General features: G+C 44.1%; 1 protein-coding gene across 1 annotated transcript in view; it reads right to left on the minus strand.

Annotated features, from left to right (window-relative positions):
- The window catches only part of HUNK (hormonally up-regulated Neu-associated kinase), a 113,346-nt gene that overhangs the window by 20,026 nt on the left and 68,885 nt on the right, over positions 1–24,435 (minus strand). Inside the window, exons 4-6 of the mRNA XM_049785770.1 lie at positions 20,816–20,951; positions 7,280–7,407; positions 118–253 (exon numbers count right to left, since the gene is read on the minus strand). Coding sequence (XP_049641727.1) covers positions 118–253; positions 7,280–7,407; positions 20,816–20,951 — 400 coding nt within the window. The remainder of the gene's footprint in view (positions 1–117; positions 254–7,279; positions 7,408–20,815; positions 20,952–24,435) is intronic.

The following is a 24,435-nucleotide window of genomic DNA, read 5'->3' on the forward strand; positions in this document are numbered from 1 at the left end:
AAGGGAAGAACCAGCTTCCTACCGAGTCTAGTCTTTTTTCCATTCAAGACCTACTCAGGACTCATGAGATCAGCCCATCTTGCCTGAGATTGGGGTGCCCCAGGCACACTGACTTACCTATTGGGGTAGGTAATGTTGCAGGGCACTTTTCCAGTGTAATTCTCATTAAGCCAGCGGTTTGCCAGGGCCTGCTGGATGTTGGGCCTCTTCACAGGATCTGGCTCCAGCAGAGAGCGCAGGAAATTGATGGCTCCTGGGAAGATGTGGGACAAAGAACACACTCATGTCACAGGCTAGAAGCAGATGCCAATGATAATCAAGGCACATGATCCCCTTCTCCTGAGCCCCTGTGGGGCTCCTTCACCCTTGAGATCTCTAAATATCCCTAGAGAGGTGATGATGTCCATGAGGGACTATAGTACAAGGATAAGCACAACCCAGTTCAAGTCTCCCTGCACTCACCAGAGACTTCTGTTGCACCCACCTCTAAAAGTGAACAAAAGGAGGTTCCACTTACTGACTTGTGGAGATAAGAGAGAAAATGCTAGTTCTCAAGGTTAGCTGCTCTACTCAACAAGGAGACATTGTTCTTAAACTTCTCCACGAGACATTCAGGATCTCAAGGTAATTTTGATGCCAGAATTATCCCAAAAGAAAATCCCTTTTGCTAGGTTATTCCACCAGCTCATTCTTCCAACAGAGTTCTCATGCAGTTAATATCAGTAAAGAATCATTTCCCTTTAAGAACGCAATGGGTATTAAAATAGATGGGTAGGCACCAAAGCAGTAGTAAGCCACTGTTAAGTTTCTCTAAGTTTTATTATGTTTCATAGCTGGGTTGCCAAATACAATTTTCTTGAAATGATCTTCAATGGTTTGCAAAGCAAATTGAGCTCAATGAAAAAAGAAAGGCTCCTCTTTGTGGAACTTTACAGTCTTTATCTTCCCCCATGTTGTAAGAGTCATTTGGATGCTTCATCAGGACAACTCTGGGTCAAAGGAAAAAGCTGTGGGCTTAATGAATTGAAATGGGAAGCCATTGAGTTAATGACGTTGCCGAGACCTGCTCTGTCGCTTACCCTCAAAGGACCCAAACAAACCCTCTTGCAGTAGCCAGCTTTTTTTTTTTTTTTTCCTTTTTTCTCACAGTATGATTAACCAGAAGAGCTAAGAACAGACTGGATGTGCGTTTTTGTTCTATTTTCAGAACCAAGAGCTCTGCATCTTCCCAAATTGCTGATGAGCACAGTAATTTTAGTTCGAATCTCCACTGACGAATTTCATTTCTTTGGACATCACAAACAGCACGTTGCTATTCAAAATGCACTTTGAAAACATCCGTACAGCTCTTTGAAGTTGGTATTAGGGCTCTGAAAAAAAATCCCTGCAGCTCATGAACAAAGGGATTAAAATATGCTCCCATGTCCTGGAAGCATCATGGCGGCTGTGACCACATTACATTCCACTTACTTGTTCTTCTCAACTCTTGGGCTTCCTATATGGGCCAAAGAGTAGGGGTGACTCACATAAGGTGGCAGTCCCTTTCTGTGATCCACTCCACACATGGTCTATGTACATCTAAAGTTAACCCTACTTTCCCCTACTGAAAGAGAGAGACAGGTGTAGATGAGCCCCAACACAGTGGGTAGATCAAACATATAGCAAACAGAGACATTAGCATCTTAGGAGAGGGTCAGCTCAGGGGTTACAAATCTAGTCCCATCCCCTAAAAGCTACTATCTCATCACCCTGGGGGCAGAAAGGACAGAATGGGGTTAAAGCTGTGGCCCTGCCCACTGCCAACCCTGGTTTAATGCCAAGGCACTGAATATGAGCTTCCCCTACCACTACCATCTACCTGTCCCAGCACTGCCAGGAGTCATCCCTAAGCACAGAGCCAGAAGTAGCCTGACCACTGTTGTTATGGACAACCCTACTCCCTGCTCCCAAATGAAACAAATCTAAAACACAGAGACAGAAGAGTATAAAGATTACTTTTGATGTTCTAAAAAAAATCTGAATTAGCACCAGCTCAGATATCTCTCTCTCCGCTTGATAGAGTAATTTTGGGTAATCCTAACACTCTGAATCTGGGGCCAGAGCAATAGCATAGTCAGTAGGGTGTTTGCCTTGAAAGTGGTCCACCCAGGTTTGATCCTAGACATCCCAAATGGTCTCCCGAACCTACCAGGTGTGACCCACCCCCCCAAACACAACATTCTGAATCTGAAGTAATTGCTTGAAACGGATCTTAAGTGCCCTTGAAACTATAAGTGCCCTTGATGAAAAACAAGCCAGAGAGGCAAATCTGACCCTGTTAACCATGAAGACCAACAAGTAAAAGAAGAAACTATCTTGTGCACAAGCCCCTGAGCGTCAGTGACAGAGATGAGAGGCAAGTCCTCCATGGGAGGATTCCAAAGAGCAATGAGTGTTATTCTAATGCCGACTTGGCCACAGTTCTTTCGACCTAGTCCAACCACTCTGCTATGCTGAATACACAGATCATGCAAAACACAAGAAGCAAAATCACTAAATCAATATGCATGGGCTCAGGGATTGAGTAGTGCAGAAGAAGGATGCTTGAGAAAAGTGACATCTATAGAATCCTTTCTGATCACATGTGAAAGTGATCAAAATAGAGGGATGAGGCATTGGTCCCATGTTGGAAGGTGGGGGATTCTAATATTAAAGAGTGTGGAGCATAGCACATGTGGTCAGAACATCAGGGCAGAACAGGTCAAGTAGACTCCTATTCAGGTATAGATTTTGTCCATCTCTACAGGTAAATTTAATTTCCCCAGTCAGAAAACACTAAAGAACCCAGCCTGATCTGCCTGGAAAATAAGTTGTAATGGGGAAAAAACAAGATTAGTTTAGAAATTAAGAAATAGGGGGACAGAAGTGAAGGCCCAGCAGATAGGATATGTGTCTTACATGTGACCGGCCTGGATTTAATCTCCAGCATCCCATAAGATCCCCTGAGCCCGCCAGGAGTAATTACTGATCATAGAGTCAGAAAGAATCACAGAGCAACACCAACTGTGGCCCAAAAAACCAAACAAAAATTAAGAAATTGAGTCTGTTGGGCTGGAGCAATAGCACAGCAGTAGGATGTTTGCCTTGCACATGACTAACCCAAGACGGACCTGGGTTCAATCCCTGGCACCCCATATGGTCCCCCAAGCCAAGAGTAACCCCTGAGCATCACCGGGTGTGCCCCCCCCCAAAAAAAAAAAGAAAAGAAAAAGAAAAAAGAAATTGAGTCTCTTAAAGTGAAATCAGGACTTGTCCTTGACAGACTGTCCATCTCCACCCAGAAACCACCTGCTGGCACCCCTGGGCCTCTGGTTCATGAAAATAGAGTTCAACAGATATTTTTAGACTGCTTTTACCCAGATATACCCTAGGGCTGTACTTCCAAACTCTCTAATTTAGTTGGGCAAAATCATGTGATGGATGTGTTTGAGAAAGATAAGAGTTATGAGTGGAAGGGATGAGTTGGGGTAAGATTTCATGCTGGTATGCTCCTTTCTCTTCCTTTTTTTCTGCATGCCTTCATTCTCTGCAGCCCATGTTTGAGACAGTGATTGCTTCAACAGCTAAGCACCAGGACTGACTGGGCTGGGCAGAGCCCCTCAACTGCTGATTCAAGTCATCATAGACACATTACAGGTGGATGTGGAATGTGAAATAGTGAGTCTCTGGGCTCCTACATCCTGGAGATTTGGTACTATTTGTTACTGTACCACACTTGGCTGAGCCTGATTAATACAAGGAGATGCAATTTCCACCATTTCATCTGCCTTTTCCAGGCACACAAATAAGACTTTCCTCCTCTTATTTTTTGTCACTTAAGACAAAAAAGGTTCCTGAACCATAAAGGGAAGCCCAGAATCGTTCTGAGAGATGGCACTTTCTGTGACTGTCCAGCCCTCAGAGATACTGCTTTGAAAAGCTGCATTTATTTGTAAACATTAAAGCTTATTGACAGTCACATGATGCCATGCTCAGAGAGCCAAAATGAGAACCAGAGTTCATCCGACATGGGCGAGGAAGCAGATGCATTGTTAATTAGAATGTGAAATAGCCCTGTCACTCCAAATAGGAGAGTACTTTACAAAACTCAATACATGCAATTTCACTCACAGGCACTGGTCGCAGATAAATGTAATCACGTTTACACAAAACCCTGCCTGAATGCTGAAAGCAGCTTTCCTTACTGTGAGCCAGAATCAGAGAGAGAGTACAGGGAGAAAGGTTCTTGCTTTGCTGAACCCAAGTGGATCCCTGGCACTGTACAGGGTCCCCCAATCACTGACAAGGGCCAGTCCTGAGCACAGAACCAGGAGGAGTCCCTGTGCACTTCCATATAAGCCTCCTCCCCAACAAAAAGCAGCCCATAGCTAGCCACAACCAATGTCTCTGGCATAAGTATTCCATAAAATACCACTCAGCTGGGCTGGAGCGATAACATAGCAGGTAGAGTGTATGTCTTGTATGCAGTCAACCTAGGTTTGATCCCCAACATCCCATATGGTCCCCTCAGCACAGCCAGGAGTAATTCTTGAGCTCAGAGCCAGGAGGACCCCCTAAGGACTGCCAAGTGCATCCCCCAAACAAACAAAAAATAAACCTACTCAGCAATAAAAATATAATAAATGCATCATACTAAGAGATAGTACAAGGATTAAGGAATTTGTGGAACTGAAGTGGGTGAATTCAGGTAAAAGTACAGCTGGGGGCTGGAGAGATAGCGGAGTGGTAGGGCATTTGCCTTGCATGCAGCCGATTCAAACAGATGGTAGTTCAAATCCCAGCATCCCATATGGCCCCCTATGCCTGTCAGGAGCGACTTCTGAGCACAGAGCTGCCGGGTGTGACCCAAAAACAAACAAACAAACAGAAAAAAGTACAGTTAGGAGAAAAAAAAAAGAAAACAATGAATAGTTGAGCAGAGACTATAGGAGCAACTGTGACTATTAGTGGAGTTTGGATTAAAAAGGTGCCATTTTGATCTGAACTGAGGTGAGTGAGCCCAGGCAAGAGCATGGCCACTCCACTTCACTCTGCAGCTGGACATTTCTTTTATCACAAAGGAATCTGCCTTGTTTATTTGAACCACAGTTCAGTCACTGGCACCACCCAAGTTTCCCCCAAAGCATCACCAGGAGTAGCTCTCAGCACAGAACCAGCAGTATTTGTATAGGGTGAAGAATCTCTACTCTCTATAACCCTCACTTCTTTGATGGAGAAGGGATTGGCAGTTTAGGCCACACATGATAATGTTCAGGGTCTATTCTAGGCTCTGTCCTTAACAGTGACTCCTGACAGTACTTGGGAAAGCACATGTGGTTGCAGGTATTTGAATCAGAGTTGGCTACATGCAAGGCAAATTACCTTAACCCTATACATCTCTCTGACCCTTCATATCTATTCTTTATGATCAAACATCACACATGTTTATTTGTGGGTTTTTGTCTGTCTCCCCAGGTAAAGTGTAAGCTTTCAATGATGAAAATTGTCCTGTTTTCTCTTTCTGGTACCTACCATTTTTCTAGCTCATAACTGGGGCACATACTATATTCCTGGAAAAAAATGAATGGATATGAAATGATACTTGAAGTGAATGAATAAAGAAATGAATGAGCTCTGCTCACGGTGCTCCACTGAGCTTTCAATATCTCCAAATGCCCTAAAACCCAAATATAACAATTTGTTCGACACGCTGCACATTTTCTAACTCCAAGAGTAATGGTTCTCAGGGTGGCAAGATTTCTTTTTATCCTGACTGAACTGCAACTTCTCTTTGCAAGTGCAAAATGCCTTCTCTGCTTTTAGCCACCAGAAAGTCTCTGCTCCCTCACAAAAGTGAGGACTGGACTCAATTGGATAATTGCAAACAAAAACACATTTCAGCTTGGATTCCATTTAGCATACCTGCAGGATCAGTTTTGCAGCTGCTTTATCCAGCAAGAGAAAAAATACAAAACAGTAGTAAAATAAAAGTGTGATATTTTAATCAGATGTGGGAATTAAGTAATTAAATCTATATTTTAATCAGATGTGGGTGGCATCTACCATGTACCAGTGAAGTGAAGTTAATTCTAATGAGCCAATTACATGCTCATCAAGGCAAAGTTGAGGCCAGGAACTTAAAGAGGCAAAGGAAACAAAAGAACAAATCGTACAAATTAACTAGATCTGAAACCAAACCTGAGCACACTTGCGTTTATTGAAACGTGAACCAGCTAAAATTTGCAGGTACTTTCCAGACACACCTGGTGATTCAGCAGACTCAAGTTACTGAACTGACAGAAAGGTAAACAGCTGTTTTCAACAGACTCCAAAATTCAAATAGCGAAACTTGAATCAAGACCAAATATGAACCAATCTACTATTGTACTATTGTACAGTGACGAAAGAAGACCTGGGATCCTGAATCAGCTTTCCAAAGTCAACATTACAACGGAGTGCATTTGAAAACAATCCAAGACCACAATTCTTTTTTTTTTTTCCCTGCCTAGAGACCATAAGGCAGTTTTAGGGCTGAAGAGTAGAGGAGTTAAGGCTCTTGCTCAGCACAGGGCCAACCCCGGTTTGTTTACGTTCTCTCTCTCCCTCCCTCCCCCCCCCCCCCTCTCACACACACACACACCCCTTTGCTAATTGTTATCTCTGGGCTGTACTCAGCTTCTATAAGCTACTATTTTTTTTTTTTTTTTTTGGTTTTTGGGCAACACCCAGTGATGCTCGGGGGTCACTCATAGCTATGCGCTCAAAAATCGCTCCTGACTTGGGGGCCCATATGGGATGCTGGGGGATCAAACCGAGGTCTGTCCTAGGTTAGTGCATGCAAGGAAAGTGCCCTATCACTACTCTACCGCTCATAGTACAGCAAGTTGGGCATTAGCTTTGCACAAGGCCTACCCAGGTACAGTCCCTGGCATCCCATATTGTTCTCCAAGCCCTTTATGAGTGAATCTTGAAGAGCCAGGAGTAGTCCTTTAAACCCCCCAAAATAATTAAAACTATATTAAAATAAACTCTAACTTAATTAAGCATATGGAGTGGCAAATCTCAAGAACCCACACACTCAGGAATAAATCCATTTTCAGTGACATGTATGTACCATCTACATTTTCTTAAGTTATGAAAAGACCCCTACCATATGTACATTGGGGAGACAACACTGAGGAACAGGGAAAGAGGAGTCCCAGGACTTGACTGCAGATCAAATTCTGCCTCATGGAGTGGAATGGAGACCCTGAAATATTACCTGTGGAGAGCTGGGTGGGAAGAGGGTTCATTTCCTTGTCCACCATCTTCTGGTACAAAGCTCTCAGGCTAAAAGGCTCCACAGTGAAGGGCAGGGTCCCTGTCAGCATGGCATACATGTTCACACCTCTGCAGAAAGAGAGAGGATTGGGGAAAGAGAATCATGCATGAGTTTGCGAAACAGTCCCCACTCCAACCCTATTGGCCCCAAAAGAGGGTGACAAAGAAGAGATGGGCTTGGTGAAGCTTCACCCCATTCGTTTCATGTCAACTCACAAAATGCCATCTCCCACCTTTCTTTTATTTATTTATTTATTTATTTTTATTTAAACATCTTGATTACAAATATGATTGTGATTAGGTTTCAGTCATGTAAAGAACACCTCCCATCTCCAGTGCAACATTCCCACCACCAATGTCCCAAAGCTCCCTCCATCCCCGCCCCCAGCTGTATTCTAGACAGGTTTTCCAGTCCCCTCATTCATTCTTTTTTTTTTTTTTCAATATATTTTTTAAGTAACATGATCATATTTGGGTTACAGTCATAACCAGAACACCCCCCTTCACCAGTGTAACATTACCCCCTTCCCCCTTCCCATTCCCTGCCTGTATTCGAGACAGGCATTCTACTACAATTGTTTTTAAGTTCAGTAAGTTGTATTTATTTTCCTTAAAGGAAAAAAGTAAAAAAAAAAAAAAAAAGTAAAGGTGTGATAGTAGCAATCGCCGTTGTTTGCATAGGTCCAGAAAAATGGGGAAAATGGAAAAAAATCCTTGACCTGATTACTAAAAAGGCCTCACCTCAGTTTATTGGCATAAGACAGACTCTGCCATCTCCCACCTTTCTAGGACCTCCCATACCACACTGCAGAAGTCCAAGCCTCATGTACAAAGACTTGGAGTACAGAGCTCCCAGAGTTTCAAGAACTGTTCACCTCCACCCCAACCTCCATAGAGAAGGAAACCAGGCATCTTTCTTCTGGAAGGAAATCTAGACTGACTTATGTGAAAACACCTGACAGATGCCAGAAACCTCCCATCAAAGTGGACCTGCCATTATGTGGTTTTCCTAGTACCATTTCCAAGGAGGAAGACCGGAGTAGATTAGACTAAAAAATTCAGGACTAGACACTGCCCATGATGGGCATGTCGCAGCCTGTTTTTGCCTGGCTCTTTGAAATGAAAGTCTTATTCCCAGCTAGTGTTTTGCTTTTCCCTTCAGTTGTTCTGGTCTGTAACTAGAGAAATTCCTAGGGGGCAGGGCAGAAGAGGGAAGTCTCCTTTCCCCTTTTATTTTTTCTGTCATCGGTTGTTTTTGTAGTTTCTGAAAATTCTGCTACTTAAGCCTGGCCTAATAGCTCAGATGTGGTCACAGTACTTTCTGAATGAGCTGAAAAGTGTTTATATCCAAAGCCAAGCTGGAGGACAACAGTGTCTTCTTGGTAGAAATATTTTTAATTTTCCTGATGTGCAAACCTAATATCCTTTTGATGAGATTTCCTGAAGGGGATGAAATGTCTGCCTGCCAAGAGTTCTCGTGTGTTCAAAAGCGCCCAAGGGAATGTTCTAGAAACAGGCAATAGGATTTTCAGTCAAAACAAATCCAATGAGACTGACTGAAATGAAGACCCTCGGGCCCAAGTCTACCGAGGCCTCACAGAATTACAGTGCCCCCTGATCACCACAGGTAAAGAAACATTGAACTTCACTAGAAATCATTCTCAATTTGCAGATATTTGCAAAGAACTTGTTCCCACGCCATAACTCACAGTCAAGTTAGAGAGTCAAATACACAAACATTCATTCCATCAATACCCGCTGGCTCGCTCTATGTATGCCTCAGGCAAAAGGCAATGGTTCCAAGAGGTGAACCAAACAACCACCATCTTGAACTGGCAACAAGGAAATGAATGAATAAAAACAATGTCCTTTCAAAGACCAGGGAGTTCAGAGGGAATGAGAAAATGCTGAACTGTGACCACTTCTGCTCTAAAAAGGGTTCCACTAAGAATTTCACTGAGGGAGAAAGAGGACTTTATGATGAATATTTAAAGACATGTGACCTCTAAGATAGGTCTTTGGTCTTTGGTGGTGGGTGCTTGTGAGGTTGAGGAAAAGATAAAGCATCAATCCAGCAAAGGAGACCAAGATAAACAAGGCACAAACAGAACCATTCAAAGTAGCCTCTCCCGGGGGTATTCACATGTTTCCCAGGCTGGGAAAGGAAGTTAGTGTGACTTAATTAAATGGGGGTGCAGTCCTTTGGCACTCAGAGGATCCGAATGAGAACTGGTGGGTAAGGGGGGCTATGGCAGTGAATCAACACATTGCTCTTTAACTCTGAATGGTAGTGATGGTGAGCAACAGAAAGAGAAACAAAGCAAGAGATATCACATACCAACAGAAAGGGGTGTGTAAGCTTCCAACATGGAGAGTTGGACTAATGGTGGCAGTAATGCACAGAGGAGACTGGGAAGAAAGTAAGTTTGGAGATAAAGGAGTATGAAGGGTATAACCAGTTTCTGAATCTATTATGCATTTTAATAGAAGAAAGAGTAGGAGTGGAGCTGGAGAGTTAGTACAGTGTGAAAGACATATGTCTTGCATGTGGCCAACATGAAATCAATCCTCAGCATCCCATATTGTCCCTCAGACTCCCAAAGAATGATCCCTTAGCACAGAGCCAGAAATAAGCCTTGAGTATTGCCAGGGTTGGCCCAAAACAACAACCACCACCAAAAAAGAAAAAAGCAATATGAGACTCATCCACTGAATAAGTCTATATTCCAGAGGCTCTCAGACACATAGATATTATGGGTAGAAAAATCCCTCTTTCAGCCCTACAGATGGAGATCATGGAACAGCTGCCCAAACTCTCTAAAGCAATTCATTCATTCATGAATCCTTTCCAGAACAAAGACTCCCTGACCTGTCAGTTCACAGAACAAGGCCTACTTGGACTGTATCCATATCCTAGTCCTTTACAAGCACAGACATAGAACCTGGCAGAAATACCACCATGTCCTCACAGGCCAGTGTGCTATAATACTTAGATCATTGTGCTTCTCAAACTGAGCTACCTGGGCACATACTCAGGGGTTCCACAACCCCAAAAACTGATGCACTAAAACACCTTGCAAAGGGGCAGAGTGAGAGTACAGCAAGTAAGAGGTTGCCTTGCATGTGGCAGACCTGAGTTTGATCCTCAACATCAATAATGGTCCCCTAAACCTCCAGGAGTGATCTCTGAGTGCAGAGCCAGGAGTAAGCCCTGAACACAGCTGCTGTGGCCCCAAATCCAAAAATAAACTAAAATAAAAACACTTGGCAAAATCTAACCAGGACAGTGTAGAACCACCTCAAATGGACAGTCCTCCATTTGACTGTCTGCTGCCTACTTTGGCAACTGTGTTTTCCAACACACAATTTTCACCCAAACAGGTCCCTTCCATGGTCACAGGAAATGAAAAAGAACACAGATGGATTGCATTTTCCAGAGAGGCTTCTAGGTTTCTCTTTCTTGAAAAGGACAGCTGTGAAGAGCAGTAGTTTCCAGCATGGAACAACTGGGAACTTGCTGGAAATGCATGTTCTTAGGCCCCAGCTGATTGAGTCACACACTGGGTGCAGCCCAGAGTTTTTATAAGCCCTCAGGGGTGTCTTGCTCCACATTCTGTTTAAATATGTGAAAGAGTGAAAAGTGAGGGGTTGGGTTCATGTTGACTGAGCAAGGCCTGGCCAGTAGTGGGGCTCTCTGTCAGCCTATCTGTTGCAGTTCAGTTCCTCCAAAGCAGGAACCATTTCATTAAAGCTGCCAATTTGATAATCAAGAGGTTCTTTCGTCTTGAGAAGTTGGTCCCATTAATCTTAGTTATACACAACTTGCAGAAAGAAATCAAGTTTCAGGCCCGGAGAGATAGCACAGAGGCGTTTGCCTTGCAGGCAGCCGATCCAGGACCAAAAATGGTTGGTTCGAATCAGCCGATCCAGGACCAAAAATGGTTGGTTTGAATCCCGGTGTCCCATATGGTCCCCCGTGCCTGCCAGGAGCTATTTCTGAGCAGATAGCCAGGAGTAACCCCTGAGTAACACCGGGTGTGACCCAAAAACCAAAAACCAAAAAAAAAAAAAAAAAAAAAGAAATCAAGTTTCTCTTGCTTGGCTGTTAGGATTTGTACAGGGCCATCCATAAAAGGAGTTTTAATTTTACAGTTAGGCATATTAAATAAAATTAACATGAAAATAACTTAAGTGGGTCTGGAGAGATAGGACAAGGGGGTTAGGCAATTGCCTTGCATACAGTTTTGACCCTGGTTCAATCCCTGGCATCACATATGGTCCTCCCAAACACCACCAGGTTTAACCCTGAGCACAGAGCCAGAAATAACCAGGCACAGCACGGAGCCCTGAGCACCTACAGGTGAATTCCCTCCAGCACACATACACAATTTTTTTCAAATTAATAACAAAACAAAACAACAAATCACCAGAAGGTATTAAAAATGAGATTCCTAAGAAGGAGAGAGTCCAACAGGCTAGTCTGAAGATCTATGACTTTTCCTGGCTCCCTTCTCTGTGGGGGACAGAGCTTCCTGTCAGCCCAAGTGGATACAACTGCAGAATGTCCCAGGAGCTTCAGATTGGTGTAATAGGCAGAGTCCCCCCTAAAGGTGTTGGGTTTATTAAATATGAGGCAGAATTTCCCCTTGGAACATCTCAACACTAGTGTCCACCTTTAAATATCCCTTGAGTTGCCAAATTACATGTCTCCTTCCTTGTCATCTGCAGAAATGACAGAAATCTCCCATTGCTTCCTCTATGTATTTCATTACTCGTGACTGTCTGAAGAAGAATGAACTCCATCTTGGCCCTGCTCGGGTAAGCACGTGGGCCTCCCTGAGTCTCTCACCAAACAGACCCAAACAGACCCAATTAAATTCCATTTATCTTGGCAAAGTTTCTCATGAACTCAAACGACCTTTCAAGAAGCTGAAATGCTGATAAACTCAGAGCCTAAGAAATTGTTTCAGCCTCACATTTCTCAAACCAATGGATAAAAAAAGTCATAACTGTTTTTCTTCCTCATGCTAAATAAGAGAAACTTATGGGTCTCATAGGGTAATGGGCACATGCTTTGTCTGTGCTCAAGCCCAGTTCAATTCCCAGCACCATATATGGTTTCTGATGATTGCCACAAGTGATTCCTATGCAGAGCCAGGAGCAAGCACTGAGAGCCTCTGGGTGTGGCCCCAAATAATACCCCCTGCCAAAAACAACAACAAAACAAAACAAAACAAAAAGCAAGAGCTGTCTCAACTCCATATTTATTATAACAATGGGAAAAAGAAACTACAACTGTGTTTTGTTTCATTTTAAGATTTTTGGGCCACACTGGTGCTCAAGAGCTACTCCTAGTTCTGTACCCAGGAATCGCTTTTAGAGGACTTGAGAGATTATATGGGGTACAGGGGTCGAACCAGGGTCAGCTGTATGGAAGGCAAATGTCCTACTTACTCTTTGTAGTCCAAAACTACAATTGTTTTTGTTTTAGAAGGCTGAATAAAAATGAAAACAAAAGGCCAAAGAATAACACAAAAGTTAGGGTAGAGACTTTATAAGCAGCCTGGTTGGATCCCCATACCACATGGTCCCCTGAACATTGCCAGAGTCAACCTCCAAGCAGAGCTGGATACAGCCTGGAGATCACCAAGCATTGCTTCAGTGACTCAAGTAATCCCAGCATTACAACCCCCCACACCACATTTAAGGTCCCTCACATTGAATCACCAGTTCAACTGGCCAAGAATTGCTGGGAGGGACTTCCAGGCTTTCTGTATGCCCCTTGGGATTTTCTCCTGTGCTCCAGCCCCCCAAAAGAAAGAAAACCTCCATTCACAACCATAGTTCTAAGGACTGTTCATAGGCAACCACAATGAGTGTCTCCATGTGTCTGCCCTGGAGCCGTCACACATGGTTAGTTCCCAGATCAAGAGAAAACTCATCCCTTTGACACTTCAGACGCATGATGCTCTGGAACAGGAGATGTGGAATGTGCTTTATAAACCTCTATAATTCCACAGAATTAAGAGGCATTTCAAAACACGTCTAAATTTCCTGAAATAGAGCCTCGGGCTTCCTTGCTTCATGACTCATTAGGTGCCTTTCCAAAAAACAGAGATGATAGTCTCCCAGAAAGAGAAGAAACAATGGAATGAAAGAAGCTACTGCAAATAATAATAATAATAATAATAATAATAATAATAATAATAATAATAATAATAAATACCTAGATTTTCCCAACAGGAAGAAATAAAAATGAGTCCATGTTGGGTTAAAAAAGATCTAAAGACACTGACCTGAGTAACATATTCTGGTGTCAAAAAAGTAAGTGATGCTGAGGGGCAGCTGGGAGAAAAGGGGACTAAGGGAGGGACCTGTGACATATACATAAGCACTTCCAGGGATTAAGGATGGAGTCAAAAGTTGGTCTTGAGATTTAGTGCAAGACACAGCTATTCCCTGGAGGAGAAATTTGACTCATCGGCTGCTACCCAGAGAAATACAAGACATGATGAAGTGGGATGTCAACTTTAACAAGACCCCAGGGACAAAGCAATTGACAGAGCCCCCCTGACAGATGGGGAGTGGTTCTCATTCCTGGTTCTCCCAGGGCCATGAGGGGGGGCAAGATCCTTGGAGACTCCCCAGTTGTTGCCACCAACTTGCAGCTGGCAAGATATTTCAGCCACCTCATATTGTTGCTGCAAGATTCTTGAAGAAAACTACCCTAGAAAAACATATTAAGTTTTATATATTGGCCTGTCTGACAATATCCTTCCATCTTTCTACCACAATGCTCCATCCAACCAGTGACAAGGAGGCCTTAAACATTGAATGAGAAGAGACGAGCATAAGGGGAAATTTTTTTCAGGTTTCACAAGGGAATAAAATGCTCTATGTTCCACAAAGAATTATTATTCTGTAGATTTGAAGAGTTTCCCTTTTCCTTTCTTCCACTTTTCTATTTTCAAAGGTATATATTAGTTACCCACCCTACCCACACACACACACCAGATTTTAGAACTGGAAAAGCTAAAGAGAAATGAAAAAACTTCTCTATTCAAAGTCAAAAGTCCTAAAAGAATCTGTGCTGCAACTCTTGATGACACTATTTCCTGCTATCCTATGTTGGGAGGGGGTATCATTATATAGAGAAAAATACTATCTTTCCATGTCTGGCCTGTAATGATGGTTGATGGTATCTGGCACTACCAGACAAGAGAAAGTCTAAGATAGTACAAAACTGTCCCCTTTCCCTCCTGAATGTCTAGTTCTAGACAGGCTGGAAGCAAGATGAAAAATGTCACCCAAAGGTATTGGGAACAGATCCATCCCCTAGAGGCAGATCTAGAGGGCAAACATATTCAAGAGACTGGGAAGGAGGAATGTAGGCACACTGCAAATGTTTTCCTAAACTTGATGCACCTTTGTGAGAGCAATAAATAGCCCTGGTTGGAGGAAAAAAAATGATGCACTCTCAAGCTCTTACTTGTGGGGTTCACAGGGAGAGAGCTGCATGGAATGCTCATACAAGTGCTTGCCAGGGGTTGAGGGCTTACATATACTTTTAGTTGCAGTGCTCATTGGGGAATTTCACTGTGTGTGCAGTGCTTACACACCTGGTTGTGGTGTAGCTAGAAGCTGTGGCACTGAGGATATAGGACAGCAGAGCCGACAGGATGGAGTTTTGTGCACGTGAGACATGGAGAATTTAAACGCACAACCAAACACTTACATGGCAGTCAGTCACACAGTCCCCTTAGCTATTCCTCCAGGTCCGCATTCATATGTCTTTGAGGGAAGAACTCCATATCTTGCTTTTAGGGATTTACCAACATTCTCAAATGATAAGGTCAACTAAAGATACTTTAAATTTTTTATTTTGTTTTTAGCTTTTAGTTCGCTATTTTTTCCAGTTTTGGGGCCACAGCCAGCTGAACTCAGGGCTCACTCCTGGCTTTTATGCAGGAATGACTCCTGTCAGGGCTTGGGGGCCTATATAAGGTGCTGGGGATTGAACCTAGGTCTTCTGAGTACAAGGCAAACACCTTAATCCACTATAGTATTTCTCAAGCCACTAAAGATTTTTTTTAATTAGCATATATAATACTCTGAAAAACAGCTAGGTAGAAGTAATAAAAACCCTCAGTATAGCAGCATGATGGCTTTGTGTCTAAATCTCAAATTTAGCTAGCAGGTAAGTTATTTCAAGTAGGCTCAGCCACTACCAGGCCCAGATCTCTGGAACCTTTGTGGAATGTGGGCAGATGAGTCCCCTTAATGCTAAAGGCTCAGAGCTCCATCCACACACATCTGACATCTGCATAATCAGAAGAATGATCCAACTTCTCAGAAAGATGCTGCAGGCAGTTGATCAGCCCAGCACCCAAATTCTGAAGCTCCAAACCTTCTAGGGCTGACAGCCGAGTAGGAGCACGCACAGACAAGCAGATAGGAACATTGTGTAGTTCACTAAGCTCAATGAGTGAAAACAATAACACAGAAGGTTTAACTGGCACCTAACAGTCAGGCAATACTTTACTAACACCATTACAAGATCTATATTGTAACAAGCAATGTAATGTCAATCATTTTGTGCCTGCTTAGGAAGCAGGCTTGGGGGGGGGGTGAATGGGACACTAGGGACATTGGTGGAGGAAAGATCACACTGGTGCAGGACAGGTGAGGTGTGAGAACACTAAATACCTGAAACCACTGCATTGTGAACAACTTTGTAAATCAGTGTTCAAGTAAAGTTTCATACAAAAAGTTCAAGTTCATTCATAAAATTTAAAATCTCGAGATAGGGCTGGAGTGATTGCACTTGCCTTGCACGTCGCCAATCTGGGTTCAAGCTAGGGTGCCAAGCCTGATTGCAGAGCCCAGGAATAATCACTTTGCACTGCCAGGTGTGGCCCAAAATCCCCAAAATAAATAAATAAAAATCTCAAGATACTCCCAATCATCTTAGTTATCAAAGAAGTAGGTGATTTCAAAAATATCCAGGTATGGGGCCAGAGAGCTAGCACAGTGGTAGGGCATTTGCCTTGCATGCAGCCGACCCAGTACTGCTGACCCGGGTGGTTCAAACCCGGCATCCTGTATGATCCCCCAAGCCTTCAGGGAACATTCCAAACCATTGGCTCCATCACAGTAGGTATGTGCAAATTAGATGGGAAAAATGGGAAGGGGCAAATTCTTTGCCATGCCATTCAAGGGGCAGATAAAATAAAATTTTATTCAGGTCAAAAATCTCTTAACACGGGGTTTGATCCTCTACCAATGTAAAGGGCAAATATTTATCTTGCTCTTTTTGTCTCTGTCTCTCATTTCAAGGGACTCTTCCACCATCATGGGCACAAAATTTGGACTTTTTAGTGCTTTTTCCTCCCCTTTCTTTCAGCTGGGCTTGTCCTGCCTAACGGTGATAGCCATGCTCTGGAGCTTGACTTTGATTAGATCCTTTGGGGTTAATCTGTTGGTGAACTGGCAATGGGCCAGGAATTCTGTGAGCCATTCATGGGTCCATTAGTGAACTTGATTCGGAAAAGGAAACGTTTCATGCTTCCTGGGAGGGAAAACGATTAGAGGGAACTGCAGTGTTGACTTTTCATTCATTGGTTTAATTTTGACCTTCCCTGAGATTCCAGAACTTTTTTAACTGTCAGAGAAGCCTGATTTCTGCAGTGGGATTTATGAGGCCTGGACCCATTTTAATGAAGGGAGGTCTGGTTCCTGTTCTTGCTTTTTGTTCATTACACCATTGGGGAAAGCTTGACTCCTGAACCCGCCTTTATCATATCTGTGTACTAACTCACCCTGGCATGTATGTGTACTATATCACTTTGTCATGTGTAACTCTTCCCTAATCCTTCCCCAGCCACAAATGATGACCATTCCCCAGCCCAGGATTACACTGGTATAAATGTAGCTTGACCTTTGAACCACTGGAGACCATTTGGGGTTTTGGGTTATAATTTTGTTTTTTTATTTCCCCTCAGAACGCATGCCTTTGTCTCTTCCCTTTGCCAGGAATTCTGCAAGAGGCAACCAAAATAGATTCTCTCATGGCTAGAGGCTCCAAATTCAAGATGAATGTATCAATGTGGTCCTTCCTTCCTTCCTTTCTTCTTTCCCTTTCTTTCCTCTCCTAACTTTCCTTTTCCTTCCTTACCTACCACTTGCTTCCTTTTCTTTCCTTGCCTTTTCTTTCCCTTCCTTCTGTTCCTACTCCTCTCCCCCTCTTTCTGAATGTCTCAGGGGAATTCTTTCTTTTTCTTCCTCTCCTCTCTTTTTCTCACCTCTCATCTCTCTTGTGTCAGGGGATCACACTCAAGTCTCATGTATGTAAGGCCTACACTTTACCAGTAAGCCACATACCTGGCGAGGGTTTGGTTCTTACTAAGCTGAGTGAGAGAGACTATTCCAGGCTTATTCTCAGCTGCACATAGTTTTCTGGTGATCTTTGGCTCTAGAAATGTCATACTGGGTCCTGAGAGATACTACAGGCTTAAAGAACATGCCTTTGCATGCAGCTGACCTAGGTCCTATCCCTGGCAACATTTGGTCCCCTGAGCTTTGCTGGGTACAGTCATAGAGATTCCTGAGTACTTCAAGGATGGCCTGGGTAATCCCCAGCATAGCAGGTTTGTGCATACAATATCCTCTGGCCCTCACATTGAAATCAGTGGGTAAGGTCAGCAGCAAAGACCAAAGGCATGGCTTTCTGAGTAGGAAGGCTGCTAATGTGGCCACAAGATAATCTGCCAATCCCATAAAACTACCCCAGAGACCTCCCTGGCAGTGGGGAAGACTGAAAGTGATGCAGAAAGGCCTCCACATCTCCAGACTATAAAATAACTGGTAAGCAGCAAGAACCCCACTGCATGTCATGGGCAAAGTTTGTAATCCCAATCAGAAATAACCCCATATATAATCTTTCTGAAAAGGACTTCAGAGTGGAAATGCTTAGGATGTTTAAGGAATTAAAGAAACAATGGAATAAACTTCCAATGAACTGAGTGGCTCTGAATCTAAGGGAGGGGAGGGAGTAGGCCTGAGCACTGCTTGGAAATTAAAAAAAAATAATCCATCTTCCTCATCACAAGTCCCTTCTCCCTGTGTCCCTCTGGGTCCAAATGTCCCCATTTTATAATGACACCAGTCATTTGATTTTATGCCCTCATTTTAACTTGATTGCCTCTCTAAATAGTCTTTTCCAAAAGATATATGCAAGAAACCCTATCATGAATTAACAGTATTGTAAATCAGGGTGCTTCAAATAAACAATATTTTTTAAGAAGTGTTTCTAGGGGCTGGAGCAATAACGTAACATGTAGGGCATTTGTTTTGTACATGGCAGACCTGGGTTCAATACCCGATATCCTATATGGTCCCTGAGCCTGCCTGGAGAGATTCCTGAGTGCAGAACCAGGGTTACCCCTGAGGCTGTCAGGTGTGGCTCAAAACTAACAAACAAAAAAGTGTTTTTAGATGTACTACAAAGAGGGCCTGGGGTTAGGACTCTTAAAAATCTTTGGGGAAGGTGAGATTTGGGGATGGGCACAACTTAATCCACCACATTTTGCAACCCACTTGATTAGTTTTCAGTATTCTCTCACCACCCTTCTTTGGGAGGGTAAATCCAAAGTCCCTCCTATCATTCCCTCCATGACCTTGACCTTTATACTTCTGGTTCCTTCTGCCGCTGACCCCTTCCTCTTTCCACAGCTGACTGCACTTTTTCAGAGTTATCCCCACCCAGAAGAAACAACCTCCACCCACCTTCACTGCATGCTGCCTACTGCCTCCCCAAAAGCTATACTACAGGGTTTATCATTTTGTAATCAGTTATCTGTCTGTCTCATTAGAAGGTCTACTCTTTATAAGAACAAGCATGCGCGTGTGCGCGCGCGCACACACGCACACACACACACACACACACACACACACACACACACACACACAGCAAAAACAGCCAAGGGTGGCAATTAAGAGCACTGTTGTCACTCTGCTCGAGAGGCCAGGGATAATAATCACTCTTGGATGGGGGCACAAGATAACACACAAGAAATGGATTGAAGGACTGTGCACTCTCTGCAAACAGGAAGTCCAGATTGATCCATGGAACTGGATCATTATCCAAGCACCTTTGGAGTGAGGCTGAACCCCACTGCATGATCCCCTACCAGCAAAGCCCCCCCCCCCCTTTACCCTAGCTATTCTCCAAACAAATAAGCATGAACATGACCCAGGATGCCACAGATATTTGCTGAATTGTCACACTGGTCCTGAGCCAGAGGTAGAGCTCCCGGCTTCCTTCTGCTTTGCTCACTCCATCAACAGCTTTTACAAAGAGCCTAATTGATGGGATCCCTATGAATAGGGCGCCAGTCACATGGCCTCCCTGCCCAGGGAAGGTTCCAGAGAGTCAGCCAACACTCAGTGGTTCCCGGAAACATGGATCGTGAGAAAGGAGAGAACAGGGGCAAGGGCTGCAGAAATGGGCAGGAGTAAAAGCACATGGAGCAACACGGGGGTAGCCCCATCCAATGGCCATCCAGGCAAAGGGAACAGAGAGTGCAAAGTTCAGAGGGGAGGGAAGATGAACAGAGATTGGGGCCAAGGCCCAGCAGTAAGACTGACTTTATTCTTCTGTTTGCTCTTGCTGGTTTTGGGGCTACATTCTGCCTGGCAGTGCTCAGGGGCTGCTTCCAGCTTGGAACTCTGAGGTTGTTTTAGCATTGTTCAGAAGATCATGTGATGCTGGGAGTCGAACCCAAGTCTCAGCCCACTGAGCAATTTTCCAACTCCATTCAAAATCTCTCTTTTTTTTAATTTGCAGTGCCAAGATCTCATTCATACAGGTTCTCTACCACTGAGCCCCATTCTTTGTCTTTATAGGACTGAATAGATTTTAGAGGTACATTGGTACTAAATCCCACCCTCACAAGCATTCTATCCCTCCAGCATACAGTGAATTTCTTCTGAAGCTGCTAACAAGGTCAGGAAAGATTTTATTTTTGCTTATGTTTTTTGTTTTTTCTTTTTCTTGGGTTTTCGAAGCTTAAAAGCCTCCAGGAAGTCACTCTGGCAAGTCGTAGCCCATGGCTACTTGATTGAAGGTTCAGGTCCAAGGATGCAGAGTTGCTTAGGCTTTGAGATATTGAGGGACTCCAGGGCTACACCCAGTGATTCTCAGGGAGGGAAGCCTGTGGTACATGGGCTCATGCAAAATATGTACGTTATCCCTGTATTAGCTCTCTTGGCCCTCGGGGGTTAACATGGAAGGGTACCCCATAATCAGAAGGTCAGCTCAGGCCAGCTAGCATTCATTTCCTTCCCTCTGCAGATCTTGGGGAAAAACCTTTCTGACGAATTGTGGCAGAAAACACAGGAGAAATAGAGAGCCCCCGGGACCCACACAGAAATCAAATTCTCCAGCCATTTCCCACTCTGACTTCGTTCGTGAACTCACATGGACCAGACATCAATTTTGGGCCCGTATTTCTTCCTGGCCAGAAGTTCCGGGGCGGCATAGGCGGGGCTACCACACTGCGTGCTGAATGGGTCCGAGTGGCCCAGGATTCCGGCGCAGTTGCTCAGACCAAAGTCTAGAAGGAAAGGCAGATAAACAGAAGCCCAAGTTAGAACCTGGTAAGAAAGAAGGAGGATTGTTGGGAGAGGGGTTGTTTTCTTTCTTTTTTCTAATTTTAAATTTAGTTTTATTTTATTTTAACTGAATCAGCATAGTATGCAGTTACAAAGTTGTTCATGACTGAGTATGTTCTACAACTAGTTGTTCAACACCCATCCCTTCACCAGTTCACATTTCCCACCACTGACATCCCCAGTTTCCTTCCTGTCCTCCCTCCCCATCCCACCCCATCTGCCTCTATGGCAGCCATTCTCTCTCTCTCTCTCTCTCTCTCTCTCTCTCTCTCTCTCTCTCTCTCTCTCTCTCTCTCTCTCTCTCTCTCTCTCTCTCTGTGTCTTTCTCTCTTTGTGATTTGCAATATTATTTCTGAAGGGGTATCGTGCCTATCATTTTCCTCCATCCAGCACCCAGTTCTTGTCCAGAGTGATCATTCCCAACTATCACTGTCATAGTGGTCCCTTCTCTGCCCTAAATTCACTCTTTCGTTCTTTGTGATAAGCTTCTTACCCTGGACCCTCCTGGTCCTTGTCTCTGTTGGCTTTGTGTATTGTCACTATAGGCCTAGAACTCTTTATTTTAAAGGCAGCAGGAAAGGAAACATTCTCTCAGGCTAACACATCATTGAGCAACCAAACGAAAACCAACTCTCGGAACTCTGGCTCTGGGACTCCAGACAGAAAGAGGGGGGCAGTTTGTCGTCACCCCACCACATTTTCTCGAAGACCTCCCTGTACAAAAACAACCAGTTACAAGTATGTCGAGCCAAAACATATTTTCATCGTGGAAATGAGTCATCCAGGAAAAAGCGTGGCTACACTTTCTAGGACTTCTAGCATCTTGGAAATGCACCTTCACGCTCCCACGTGGCAGAGGAGAGATTGATTTTCTCTGGCCTGTGTCCCTGTCACCCCAGCTGAGATGAAGTCCCCGCTGTTTCTAGCTCACTTTTCCAGCGGAATGTTTTCTTTGCACGCAGGCCTCTGAAACAATTCTCCCAACCTCCCAATGCATGTGGCAACATCTGGTGATGTGAAAGGGAAGGAAATTCCCCCCACTCACACACACACAAATGAGACCTTGAATGTTGGCTGGGAAAAGTAACGCCAGGACGACAGCAGTGAGTGACCTCATAGTCGCTTTATTCCTGGCTGATCCAGACTCTAGGGAAGAGAAAAGAAAAGGAGCCCAACCCCTCCCCCCCACCCACCACCCCCCAGCCCAGAGCTGGGTCCATTAAGCCTTTTTGTGCTGTGTTTACTTTCTGATCTGAAAGATATGGTAACTGACAGGTAATTAGAGAGTTGTTAGGGTTTGGTTCTCATCTGATTGCTGTCTCAATTTTTGGGGATCAGAATTAAGATCCAGGGTGTCTCTTTGAACTTCAATGTAAATATTATGTTTCTCAGCCCCAAACATCTCTCAGCCTGCAGGGCTTGTGAGTCTGGTCTGAGCCTGATTCTAAAACTCTACTGGAACAAAACTCTCACACCTTCTGGGGGAGGTAAGGGGTTGGCTTTGCTCTGATGGGTTTCCACCAGATCTGCTGCAATGAGCAGCTTCAGGAATGAGATTTAGGGAAAGCCAGAGTGGAGATTTCATAAATGATGCCCATATGTGGGTTACACAGTACCGCACCAATGAGAATTCTCCTAGCAGGTGAGGAAGCATGAAAATGCTTTTCCTAACAGAGCCTCATGCAGCCTGTACCCTGGCTTAGTCTTGGAAGTGAAATTTTAGTAGCTGCCATGGGGATTGCCTACCAACACTTTCTTCCTTTGCTCTCCGTCCCACCCATCTCAGTCTCACTGGGTGCTCCACCCCCACCCCATCTCCTTTTCTATCCAGCTAGCACCAATGCCACCTCTACCTAGCATGTTTGTTCATTCAGGAAGCACTGACCTCTTGGGTCCCTGTTAAGAAAAAATTATAAGCTCCTGGGCTCGTGTCTTCAGATCCACTGAAGAAGGGATAGAAAATGTTTTCATTTTTTAATTTTGGGGTGCCACACCCAGTGGTACTCCTGCCTCTGTGCTCAGGAATCACTCCTGGCAGGCTTGGGGGACCATATGGGGTGCCCAGGATTGAACCCAGGTCTGCCACATGCAAGGCAAATGCCCTACCCACTATACTATCGCTCCAGCCTGAAACTGTTCCTATCTTAAGCACAGTTTCTAGAAGATCAATTTGGCAATAGATGTGGGGCAGGGATGCGGCTCAACTGCATTTTAAAGTGACTTCCCTTGACCTAGCCCAAAGGGTTGAAGTTAAAATATATATGCCAAGAAATAATCAGCGCACATTTCACATTCACGATGATAATTATTCAACTTTTACACTTGTGCCTATAATTAGAAATGTGAAATGAGAGAGAAGTGGCCTCCCAGGAAATGTCACTGGGTCGGCCTCATTACACAGAAGCCCTTTCTCACCTCCGTTTTTCTACCAAATGAATCTCAAAGCCCTGCTCAGATGCGAGCACGCTGTTTCGGAAAAAGGAAGCACTGAGCGTGTTGTAAGCTCTGACTCTTGTATTTTCAAATGGGAATAAACTATAGCATGGAGACTGCTGTGTTTGGGTTTTGTTTCATTGTCTTTTGGGGAGGGGGGAAAGTGGGGAGGAAACAAAAATAATCCTGATTAAATTAACCCTGACTCCTCATTCTGTCTAGTTCATTTGAAACGAGGCTTACCAGGCTTAAGTGAAGTTATCCAAATCAAATTATTACCAAGAAAGGGAAACCATGAAAGAGGAAATGGTAACAGTTATAATCAGCCTTTGAAAAACAGCTAAGTAAAACCTTTAAAGAGAAGAGTCACAAAGGGCTTTGAAAGTGCAAAAGGACGTTGGGAAGACAAAATTATGCAAATAAAAATTCTACTGAACAGGGAGGACTGAGCATAGCACAGTGGGGAGGGCACTTGCCTTGCACACGGCTGACCCTGATTCAATCCCCAGTACCCCAAATGGTGCCCTGAGCCTGCCAGGAGTGATTCCTAAGTGCAGAGCCAGGAGTGACCCCCAAGCACTACTAGATATAATACCCTCTTCTCTCCCACCAAAAATTCTGCTGAACGAAATGCACTGCCAAGTTACCCTCTGGAGTAGTGTATCACAAGAGTGAATGGAGCTTATTCATTTCAGGGGGTCTTGAGAGAATAGGGCTCCCGAGAAAGGCTCTGGCAGAGAGACACCCTGGGATCAGAGTCTCCTTTCCATCAATTTTGGCAACTTGAGAGGTTAACCTGACATTTCTTTGTGCAGATAAGTTGACATAAGTACTTGGGCTGCCATGCCAAGAATTGCCAAATGGAGAGTTGATGTTCAATATTTGAAATGCTCTGGAAAAAAAAAAAGAAAGCCTCAGCCCTCACTGTCAGGGAAACTGTGGCCCCTCAACTCCAGGGAAATCATGGGCCCTCACTTGAGTATGTCTTTGCTT

Source organism: Suncus etruscus, chromosome 13, assembly GCF_024139225.1.
Source record: "Suncus etruscus isolate mSunEtr1 chromosome 13, mSunEtr1.pri.cur, whole genome shotgun sequence".
Taxonomy (NCBI): Eukaryota; Metazoa; Chordata; class Mammalia; order Eulipotyphla; family Soricidae; genus Suncus; species Suncus etruscus.